Genomic DNA, 12,413 nt, shown 5'->3' with positions numbered 1-12,413 from the left:
CCCTGGAGTTTAAAGATGATTTATTATTTACATGAACAAACTGGAATCTGTCAGACAGATAAGATTTAAACCAGCCTAGTGATGTTCCCCTGATCCCTACAGCATATTCCAGCCTTTCTAAGAGAATATTATGATCGACTGGATCAAATGCAGCACTGAGATCTAACAGAACCAGAACAGACACAAGTCCATTATCTGAGGCCATAAGAATATCATTAGTGACTTTCAGCAGAGCTGTTTCAGTGCTATGATGAGTTCTGAAACCTGACTGAAACTCTTTAAACAGGTCATTACTGTATAAATGTTCACACATTTGATTAGCAACTATTTTCTCAAGAAGTTTAGATAAGAATGGAAGATTGGATATAGGTCTGTAATTTTTCAAGTCATCTCGATCAAGCGAAGGTTTCTTAAGTAAAGGTTTAATGACAGCTACCTTAAAAGCCTGTGGTTCTGATCCATTTACTAAGGATAGGTTAATCATATCTAAAATGGGTCTGGTAATCAGAGGGAACACTTCCTTAAATAATTTGGTTGGGATTGGGTCTAACATACAAGTTGAAGGTTTAGATGAAGCTAATATTTCTGATAACTCAGGAAGCTCCACAGGATCAAAACAGTCCAAACACAAATCAGGTTCTACAGTTATTTCCAATGTTGTCTCACTTGCTGAGGATGAAGTAATCATCTTCGGGAGTATGTCAAAGATTTTCTTTTTAATAGAATCAATTTTATTTAAGAAGAATCCCATAAAGTCATGGCTGCTAAGAGCTAAGGGAATGGATGGCTCAACAGAGCTATGACTCTGTGTAAGTTTAGCAACTGTACTAAAGAGAAACCTAGGATTATTCTTGTTCTCTTCTATTAATCATGAGAAATAAGCTGTTCTAGCTTGGCGAAGTGTCTTTTTATACAACAGTAGGCTATTTTTCCAGGGTAAGTAGGAATCCTCTAGGTGTGTACAGTGCCATTTTCTCTCCAATTTTCTAACATTGTGCTTTAAAGTACGCAGCTCTGAATTAAACCAAGGAGCTAGCCTCCTATGAATAATTACCTTCTTTTTCAAGGGGGCTGCATTGTCTAATGCATCACACAATGATGAAGAAACACTATGAACAAAAGAATCAATTTGTGAAGGGTCAGAAACAAAATTATCGCCCTCCACTGTGCTTTTCAGTGATAATGAAGAAATGAAAAGTGGAACAGATTCTTTAAAGGTTGTTACAGCATCGCCTGATAATGATCTACTATAATGAAATTTTCTTTCAGGTGTGGAGTACTCGGTTAAATTAAACTCAAAGGTTATTAAGAAATGGTCAGACAGGACAGGGTTATGAGAGAATATTGTTATGTCTTTACACTCAATGCCATATGTCAGCACAAGGTCCAGAGAATGAAGACAAAGGTGGGTAGGTTTGTTAATGTTTTGAGCAAAGCCAATTGAGTCTAAGACAGCATTAAACGCTATATTTAGGCTATCACTTTCAGCGTCTACATCAATGTTAAAATCCCCCACTATAATAACTTTATCTGTATTTTACACTAAATCAGATAAAAGGTCTGAAAACTGATCTAAAAATTGAGAGTAAGGGCCTGGTGGACGGTACAAAACAACAAACAGAAGAGGTTTTACTGCTTTGCAATTTGGATGAGGAAAACTAAGGATTAAATATTCAAAAGAGTTGTAGCTATTGATTGGTCTGGGACTAATCAATAAATTGGACTGAAAGATGGTTGCTACTCCTCCTCCTCACCCAGTATTTTGAGGAATGTGAAAATTTAAATAATTAGTAGGAGTTGACTCATTTAAAGTAACATAATCCTCTTGCTGTAGCCAGGTTTCTGTGAGGCAAAGTAAATCAATCTGATTGTCACAAATCAGGTCATTAACTAGCAATGTCTTTGAAGAGAGAGATCTTATGTTCAGTAAGCCACATTTAATTGTTTTATTTTTCTTTTTAGTCTGAGTTGTGTTTATTTTTATGAGATTTTCCTGATTTCCTCCTTTTAGATTATTTTTTAATCTATTCAATTTTGGCCGTGGGCGAGACACTGTCTTAATAGGGTAATGGGTGGGTAGCAGTACAGAAGCTGCAGAGAGGAGTGTTAAACCGCAACCCTGCTTCCTGGTCTGAACCCTGGGTTGTCAGAGGTTTGGAGAACTCATAAATTCGGCCAGATTCCTAGAAAGAAGAGCTGCTCCATCCAAAATGGGATGGATGCCGTCTCTCCGGATCAGACCAGGTTTTCCCCAAAATGTTCGCCAATTATCAATGTAACTCACATTGTTTTCTGGACACCACCTAGACAGCCAGCGGTTGAATGACAGCATGCGGCTAAACATGTCGTCACTGGTCAGATCGGGGAGGGGACCAGAGGAAATTACGGAGTCCGACATTGTTTTGGCAAACTTACACACCGAAGCAACACTAACTTTGGTGACCTCCGATTGACGTAACCGGGTGTCATTACCACCATCATGAATAACAATCTTACTGATCCTTAGCCAGCAGTTTCAGGTAGGATTTGATGTTGCCCGTTCTGGCCCCTGGCAGACATTTGACTATGGTCGCTGGTGTCTCTAGTGCCACGTTCCTGACTATGGAGCTGCCAATTACCAGAGTTGGCTTCTCAGCGGGTGTGTCACTGAGCGGGGAAAATCTGTTAGAAACGCAGACGGGTTGGTGGTGACCTGTGGGCTGGGATCTAGGACTATGCTTTCTACGTACCGTCACCCAGCCTGCCCGATGCCCTGGTTGTGCGGGCTCTGCTGGAGGACTGCTACGGGGAGCTACCCTCGGTGGCTCCGCGCTGGCTAAGGGGCCTCGGCTATCTGCTGGTTTTTCAACAGCGTGGAGCGGGGCCTCCAGTTCTGACACTCTCGCCTCCAAAGCCACAAAAATGCTACATTTATTACACGTCCCATTATCACTAAAGGAGGCAGAGGAGTAACTGAACATCTGACACAGAGAGAAGGACAGAGGAGGAGACTCAGAGAGAGAAACAGTAGAACGGGTAGCCATGATGGAGCTAAAGCTAAGCTAGCGACCCTTTACCACTACTAGAAAAACCGTGTAAAACACGGAGAGTCTCCAAACGTTAAAAGTAGCAACAGAAAGTATGTGTTTTAACGTGCTTATGTATTAGAACAAGTAAGAGATATCACAGTAGAGATAAATCAGATCAAACGATGAGCTTCACACACCAAACAATTCACCGAGTGCAACAGTGAGAACAGGAAGTGACGAATACGCCTTACCACGCCTGTCCAGCAGAGGCAGTCTGAACACTGCTTCTGTTGTAAAATGTGGAGAGGTTCCTTATGTTGGGGGGTGTGAGAAAGTTTAAAACAGCATTCCTGTGTCTGCTCAATGGACGGAAACTCAATATAGGGTTGATCTGTCGAGACAAATTTTAAATCAAAGGAGGAAATTTTAGGCAGAAAAATTTCTGCTTTATAGTAAAGCTGGAAGATGTCAGCTCTGCTTAGCTGGAAGATTTGTAAGTTCATAAACATACCTAAATTTACATTAGCGACACCAACTGGATGTGAACAGTAAAGAAAATTCAGGCTGTTTGTCTTAAACAGCGCCCCCTTGTGTCTCTACCACTATTAGCTCCTGTAGAGTATCAAGCCCAGTAATACTGATGTTGGTTTTCTTCTAAAAACCATTGCTGAGCACAATTGAGCTTTCTAATGCTCTAACCATCATACATTCCTCTATATGCTCACTATCTCGTCCTGTCTTGCAGCCTACACTTATTTCTACAAAGACTCCAATTATTGGAGGTTTGACAACCACAGAACAGAGGCAGACAAAGGCTATCCACGCTCCATCCTGAAGGACTTCATGGGCTGTGTTGGAGTCCCCGATCCAAAGCTAGACCCAGACCCAGACAATGACCAAAAGCCAGAGGGGAAACCAGTCCGTCCTACACACCCAAGCAAAGATGAGCCCACAAAGCCCGACAGCAACCAGGACGTGGAGACCAAGCCTGACAGCACAGGGGAAGACGAGGACAAAGAGGTGAACGTGGTCGTCACTGTGGCTGACAACAAATCAAAGGTCATGACCCTGATCATGGTGACTGTCCCTTTGGTGCTCATCTTGTGCATCCTCATCCTGATCTACGCCATCCTCAGAACTCTGCAGAACAAGGAAACCCCAAGAGCCTTGGTGCACTGCAAGCGTTCACTGCAGGACTGGGTGTGACAAATATAAAAGATAGAACAGCCGTTCATCATTTCTGCAGTGCGGTCTCTATCATTAACCTTTTTATTGAACGTGTGAGGAAAAGAGGTTTCAGAGAGCTGGCGGTGGGTTACTTCAACATTCTGGCCCCAGTTATACTTTGTGAGAAGTAGGGAGGTCCGTGCCTGTGGAACTACAGTTTCCCTCATTCTGCCCTTAAATGTAGCTCTGCCAGAGTCCTGTTCTTTGTGCCTTAAAATAGTCTAAAATTGTGCCTGTGTTTCTTAGAGAATGTGTCACTGCATAAAATATCTTTTAGCCACGTTATTTGGACTGTAGAAAACACAGCACACTTTTCTAATAGTTTCTGTATTTCTGCTGGTTTGAGGGATCCACCTGGAGCAAAAATGCAGGAAAAGTAAATAAAACACATAGAAATGTACAAACTGACAAAGGTGCTTCACTTACTACACAGCCTTGCAAAACTATTAATACTCCTTCAACTTTTTCATGTTTTTTATCAATAGTGACAACCACAAACGTCTATTATTAGTACATTTTATTAGGATTTAAGATTGAAGTAGTGAAGATCTGAAGTGGAAGGAAAATAATACCTGGTTTCAGTGTTTTACTAATAAAAACCTCAAAGTGTTTTCTTCCAGGATGTCCTGGATTTAGCTCCATCCATCTTCCCATCAACTCTGACCAGCTTCCCTGTGCCACAGCATGATGCTGCCATCACTATATTTCACTCTAGAGATGGTGTGTTCAGGGTTTTGGTTTTTACCCAGACATAATAATTTAAATGTTGGCCAAGCAGTTCAGTTTTAGTCTCCTTTGATCAGAGCACTTTTTCCACATGTTTGCTCTGCTTCTTTTCTGGTTTGTGGCAGACTGCAAACAATACTTCTGGCTTTTTAAAACGACCACTTTCTTCTTGCTCCTCTCCCATTAAAGCTGCTGCAGGTAAATTTTGTAAAAATGAATTTTCACATATTTGTTAGAACTGTCAATATATCCCAACAGTAAAATATGAGACAGATGATCTGGGACAAAATCCAGCTCCTCTGGTTCCTCCCAGTGGTCCTACTGCCATTTCCAGAAACACGCTACTCCCATTCAGAACCAACCCATCAGAGCCAGGAGGAATGTCTTAGCAGTGTCTCGCATCCCTCCCCCCTGCACAGCGCGTACCATTGTTCAAGTTCAAGACTGCTGGTGTGCTGCAGCTGTGCTAATGATTTAAGGACCAAGCTTTTAGTCAAAGTATGGGCAGGTCATAGTCAATGTAAAGCATATCGTTGATGTTTTGTCTCTACCAGTGAATGTGCCATAGCCGTCATTGGTGGCGCTGCTTACTGGCCTGTGTGTTCCCAGCAGGCTTTGCTATGGAGGGAGGAGCTGTAGCACAGCGGAGAGCAAGGGGGAGGGACCTGCAAAGTGTGCTTGTACAGGCTAAATCCAAAGATTTTTCAGAACTCCCTACTGCAGCTTTAAGAACAGATTTGTGGTTCTATACAAATAATTGTCCTGTGTAAAGAGCAGTGGAGCTCTGCAGCTCCTCCAGAGTTACCATGGTCCTCTTGTCTGCTGAATTAATGCTCTCCTTGGCCAGTCAATCAGGTTGGACGTCCATGTCTTGGTAGGTCTGCAGTTGGTCCATCCTGTCTTCATGTTTAGATGGTGGGTTGAACAGAGCTCTGGGAGATGCTTAATATTGGGATGTTGTTGTAAAACCCAACCCTGCTTTTGACTGATCCAGAACTCCCTCCCTGACCTGTCTGCTGTGTTCCTTGGCCTTCATGACACTGGTTGTTCTCTAATGTTCTCTAAAAAAAACCTCTGGGGCTTTCAGAGAACATCTGAAGCTAGTTTAAATTACACACAGCTGGACTCTGATTAGGTGACATCTGTTGGCAGTAGGTTGAACTGGACTTTATTTAGGGGTACCAGAGTCAAGGAGCCTGAATATTTCTAAATATTTCAGCTTTGAAAAGCTTTGAAAATCAGGAATCGTCTTCCTTCCACTTCCCAGTTCTGCTCTGCTTTGTGTTCATCTGTCATATAAAATCCCAATAAAACCCACTAGTTTGTGGCTGGAATGAGACAAAGTGAGAAACGTTTAAAGGGTGTGAATACTTTGCAAGGTTCTGTAGAACAAGAACATGTCGATGAGAACAGGTCTTCCATATGTTACCTTCAGGTTCTCCAACCAATCCTGGTGTTTTTCTCCATGTCCAACAGAAAATGTGCACTGTGCTGCTGCTGCTGCTTCTTGCAGAGCAGAGCTGATTTCTGTGAAACTCCGACTGGCGCAGGAATGTTGGACAGATGCGTGTCCATGACCGCCCATCCCCCGCCGGGCCCTTAATGCCCCCCCATCCCTTACACACACGGTTCAGTGTCACATGATTAGCCAATCTGTTCATATATGTTCACATGCAGAGACACACAGAAACGACTTTTAAAAGCACAACGCCTTCTCGTGCACAGACATGCAGGCTCCAGCCTCCCCCTCCTGCAGCCTCACTAGCAGCTCCGCCTGCTGCACTAAAACACAATCCCAGTGGACCCATATTGATACATGCTTGGTGCCGGTGCTGGGAATTCTTCACTGTTTATAAAAGGAATATAAGTGACATTGTGCTTAACAAATGTCTACATTGTTCTAACACACCTAAAAGAAATGCAGCAGCAGGGCTCCTCTGTTCCTCTTCCTCTATCTTAATTTCTTACATTGTGAGGTAAAGAGTTAAAGCTGATTGTAAACACAGGGAGAAGCCTGCAGGCTGCATCAGAATGGGACGAGGTCTGGTATGGATTAATCCCACATGTTGCTGATTTAGTGGTGAAGGCATGAGAGGAGGAGGAAAGAAAATGAAACCCGCCTGTAAGAATGATCGTAGCTAAAAACAAGAGAAAAGAAGTTGATGCAGACTGGTGAGAGCAGAGGGAGCTTTTCTTTTCCATGACTTTGCTGAAAAGGAAGGAAGGAAAGAGGAGAGATGGAAGGACGGAAGGAAAGAGGAGCAATGCTGGCGTTGCACTTCCTGACTTATATTCAGTAGCTGAGTCCTCTTTTTCAGCTCCTATAAGAAACAGCTGATATCTTTTACTGTAACTTTACTTTTTCTTCATGTTTTCATTATCTCTTCTACTCTTGTGGAAAATCTTCTCCACCACTTAAAAAATAATGAATACATCTGTCAGATATGGTTAGATCTTGTCTGCATGCTTCCTGCAGGGCATTCCAGTCTGGCAGTCCTGTCTTCAGTTATTCGTGGTTAAACTTTAGTATCGTATCATTAACCCCTGATTGATCACATGTTTTAATGCATCTTTTTCCAAATATAAATACAAATAGAGAACCACTTCCTTGGCTTTTTGGGGCTTGTTATTTTGTAGTTTTGTATATTTTCTTTATGTAAGTTTTCTATAAGAGCAACAGTAGATTATTATGACAATGCTGATGCATGCAGGTCATGTTCTGTAAGGCCTGTGGACTCTTGTGTAGAGGACATTAAAGGTTTGACTATTTAAATCTACGCATCTTCTTTGCTTCTTCATGTTCCTGATTCAGCTTTTGACCACAAGAGGGCACTGGTCTTTCATAAAAGCTGACCTCAAAGAGAAGAAAAACAGAGGGAAATAAAAATAAATAAAAAGATAAAGCAGTAAACATTCCTACATAGACATTACCATTCTATTATTTATTTTTATGATTCGGTTCAGATAGTTTTCTAACTTTGAAGATTTAAACAGAGACGAGTAAAATTTCTAAGATCAAGATCAAATCCGGTTTTTGGATTGATCCAGTTGACTCTGCTTGGGATCATTCCTGACTGTAAAAAGCCAAGGATACAACTGCAAAAGTTTCCCACATTTTCTCGACAAACATTGGATTTTGTGGGGATTTTTGTGACAGACCAACATAAAGTAATGCAGAGTTATTAAGTGGAAGAAAAATGAGTTTTATTTTGCAACATTTGTGTTCAGTCTTTATCATCCTTTTGTGTGTTACTGCTAAATTAAAAACCCTTGCCTGCTGCTGATTCTATCACTGGATCAGACGTGTTCAGTAGGCTGTCCTTATTTAATGTTGGATATTCTGGTTAGAGTCAACTAAAAGTAATGGCTCAGCTAAAATGATCTCAGAAGCTTTAAGATGGAAACCAAAACCAGGAAGAAGACATGGAGGAGAACAGGCAGCAGCCATTCAGATGGACCAAAATATATCTTCATCTGATACAGAAAATGCTGAAGAATGGGAAAAAATGCTGACACTGCTATTTTTAAATGGTCTAATATTAATGTTCTGTAGAGTGAGAACAAGGGAACACCTTGGGCTCCCCCCGGAGGAGCTGGAGGAGGTGTCTGGAGAGAGGGACATCTGGGCGTCTCTGCTGAGTCTGCTGCCCCCGCGACCCGGTCCTGGATAAAGAGGAAGACGACGAGTACGAGAGTGAGAACATGTTTCATTTTAACAGATTGTTTCCAGTGCATTTAAAACTGAATTCAATAAATTGTGAAGTGTCACTTTTTTAAATGCAACACTATTATTGTAAACATATCTGTTCAAAATACAAGTACATATAATACTAATTTTCTACCGCTTATTCCATAGTGGGTCACAGGGGAGCTGGTGCCTATCTCCAGCAGTCTATGGGCGAGAGGCAGGGTCACCCTGGACAGGTCGCCAGTCCATCACAGGGCAACACACAAACAACCAAGCACACACTCATTCATACATCTAAGGGCAATTTAGAGAGACCAATTAACCTAACAGGCATGTCTTTGGACTGTGGGAGGAAGCCGGAGTACCCGGTGAGAACCCACGCATGCACGGGGAGAACATGCAAACTCCATGCAGAAAGACCCCCGGCCAGGAATTGAACCCAGGACCTTCTTGCTGCAAGGCAACAGTGCTACCAACTGCACCACCGTGCAGCCCTAATTTATAAAAAATTAATAAAAATAACTTATGTAAACATTTATTATTTGGAAATGTCACATGTCTCTTCCTATAGAAGTGAATGAAGACCTGTTGTTTCTACAAATATCAAAAAGCGTGTGAAATAGTTGAGATGAGACAAATGTCTTTGTCCTTTCTGTGATTGTCTTGTCCACTGTGAGCATGAGAGAGCACCTTTCTGCTGGTCTTTATGTCAGAGGTAATCAGGATTAGCCTCCATTGCAGATCATCCACAGCAGCTTTACGTCTGCATCTGTTCTCTCTTCCATCTCCTCTCATTTATTTCATATTCAGCTATGAGCAGCTGTGCTTTACTGTAAACTCACCCAGTATTTGGAGACAACTTGTGGATTGAATTTTTCTTACCTACGTCCGTCCCCAGATCTTATCCAGATGTTTGGTCAGAACTGAGGCATGTGTGGTGCTGCCATCTTTCAGCCAAGGACCAAGGGTCTGTGTCATGGACCTGTTCTGGTCCAGCTTATCCTGTGCTGAGCTGATAATGGGATCTACCCACTACCTCCTGTCTCACCAGCAGGGTAAATGGTTATCAGCTCTCAATATAAAAGCCGGTTTCATTAGAAAGTGGTGTGATCGGTCTGAGCAAACAGTGAAGAATGCTTTTCTGTTTTCAGATACAAACTCTTATTGATGGTTTTCATTCTCAGTTTATTCCAGAGGGAAGATTTAAAATTAATTTATATGCAGACATCCTCAGCCTCACGTGGAGATTTCCATCAAATGAGCATCAGATATATATTTAAAGCATTGTTTATGAGTCACTCCTTAATGAGGGCCAACATGAATCCTCGTTAATCACTCTGTGACATCATCACATGCTTTCCAGTCATCCTCCTTTCTTCCTCTCTGAGCAGTGGTGGCACATAACGTTTATCTACTCAACTGCTCTTAAATCATCGAATACAAATACCCTACATAGTTGTTTTACTATTTTTGGTTACTTGAAAAAAATATATATATATATATATTTTTTTTTTTTTAAATCTAGGATCTGGTCATAATTAGACCACAAGGGTAAAATGAACCAGTTGTATAAAATCTTTTCAGCTTTTTGTGCAGTTTTGTATTCAGAGTCAAAGATTTCTTGCATGGTTTAAACTGAATTAAAAATAAACAAAAAATCAACATTTCTTGGGAAACCTGCTTGATTTACCCCGAGTCCATGCAGATAAAATCACATTTCTCTTGTTTTAGCTTCCTTTTGTTGGATCCAGAATAAAATCTAATAAACTGGAGGCAGTCTGCATTAAAACTTAAAATCTTACATGAATTGTTGCTATTTAAACAAACCGGTTGAGTTGAATTTACCAAACGTTGCTGTATTTTAAATATATGTGGAATATTAATTTGGTTACTTCTTTCTATGCTTGTTCTAATGATCTCCGGTTAATTTATATTCATGAGTGACTTCCAGGGAACGGAGCCTCCTGGAGTCTGAAAAAGATGAAAATATCACAATTTTATAGGAAACGTGTTAAAAAAGATTACTAATTTCACTTGTTGAATGTCATTAAATCAATTACCAATACTCCCAATTATAAAATAACAAATACACATTTTAGGCTGCTGTCTGTGTACATATATTCCAACTCTAATGCAACATGAGTGTTTTATTGGTATTTGTTAAGCTTTTAAAGTGTGTTTATGTCAGAAACAGCGCCGTTTGTTGCCTTCAGATTATATGAAAAATTTTCATTTTTAAGCAGATGAAGAAAAAGGAGGATAAGTCAAACTAGGGTGTGACCAAAGGTGTGCAGTGTCTTGTAAAAGTATTCACAACCTGAGTTTCTTTTGGCATTTTGTCATCTTGCAGCCACAAACAGTTCTATGTTTTAGTGATCAACTAGTTCATAATTGTGACGTGGAAGAAAAATAAAACATGATTTTCAGTTGATTGTGATGGATGATGGCAGGAGGAAAAGATGGACCTAAAATGAAGCTAATAGTGAATCATAATTGATTTGACGAAACTTAATATTCTCGGTTGTTTTTTACCTTGGCAGTTTATATTTCCCTGAATTTAGGTTTTATCAGAAGGATGAGGGAAAGGTGTCTGCATTTTTTCTAAAGGCTATTTTATCCTCATGCTGGTAGAGCAGGGAATTATGCTTGATGGAAAGAAGAAGCTGCTGCAGGCTACAGCACCCATTGGGGTGGGATGAGGATCGGCTCCTCTAAGTCCATGGTTCTCGACCAGAAAAGGGTGGCCTGCCCTGTCCGGGTTGGAGGGGTGTTCCTCCTCAAGCATCTCTAAATTGATCTTAGGCAAGTGTGTGTGCCTGGTAGGTTGTCCTCTGATGGACTGGAAACCTGTCCAGGGTGGACCCCCCCCCAGCCCAATGACTGCTGGAGATAGGCACCAGCCCCCCCCCACCCCACTCCCATCCATTGTCAGGTATAGACGATGGATGGACCAATCAACAAAGAGCCCCAGCTGCTTTAGATAATTTACTGATAATTACCAAAAATTACCAAGTTTACTAAAACATTAATATTTAAATTTCTTTGGATGTTTAATAGAAATTCAAACATAATATATTTTCTTTCTGTTAAAAATGTTCTTTCTTGTAAATCAGGGATTATTGTGACTGTCATAATAACTGATGTTCAGTCCTGTGTTACTTAGCTCTGCAATGCAACACTTTACATAAAATAAATCTGACATTAGAAATAGTATCCTTATCAAAATGGCATTTTATATTAATACATTTAAGACAAGCAGTTAATAACACTACCTTGCAAAAGTATTCACACCTCCAGCACTTGTCATTTTGTCATATTATGAACACTACATGTATTTAAAGGTATGTCATTGAGGTTAATGCAGTATTAGTGCTGAACTGTAAAGTGAACAGAAAATAATTCAGAATTTTCTTTTTTAATTTTAAAAAACAATTTGTATTTGGCCCCTTTTACTCTGACACCTCTAAATTAATTCCAGTGCAGCCTATCTCTTTCATAGATCATCTTATTAGTCTCCTGCTGGCTGTAATTTGATAATACATGAAGTTTCACAAGTTGAATGGGTCTTAAAACTGTTCATGAAGATTACCCCAGAGGTCATCTAAGATTAATTTAGACATAACTTTTCGTCTGAAGATGCTTTGATTGTAGTTAGACAATAAAAGGCCTTTTAACTTCCTGAATGTTGGTTCTCTGACATTAATCTGTGCTCACAGCTCAGCAAGGCGGCCTGACCTTCAGGTGCTGCAGGGTAATCCTGTTAA

At 40.7% G+C, this 12,413-nt stretch overlaps 1 protein-coding gene across 1 annotated transcript in view; it reads left to right on the top strand.

The window, feature by feature from the left end:
- LOC124855962 (matrix metalloproteinase-15-like) overlaps window positions 1-7,738 on the top strand; it is a 37,073-nt gene extending 29,335 nt beyond the window's left edge. Inside the window, exon 10 of the mRNA XM_047346127.1 lies at window positions 3,754-7,738. Coding sequence (XP_047202083.1) covers window positions 3,754-4,214 — 461 coding nt within the window. The 3' untranslated portion in view covers window positions 4,215-7,738. The remainder of the gene's footprint in view (window positions 1-3,753) is intronic.
- The last annotated feature ends 4,675 nt before the right edge of the window (window positions 7,739-12,413 follow it).

The sequence above is a fragment of the Girardinichthys multiradiatus genome, chromosome 2 (genome assembly GCF_021462225.1).
Source record: "Girardinichthys multiradiatus isolate DD_20200921_A chromosome 2, DD_fGirMul_XY1, whole genome shotgun sequence".
NCBI lineage: Eukaryota > Metazoa > Chordata > Actinopteri > Cyprinodontiformes > Goodeidae > Girardinichthys > Girardinichthys multiradiatus.
This window is presented reverse-complemented; position numbering and strand designations above follow the sequence as displayed.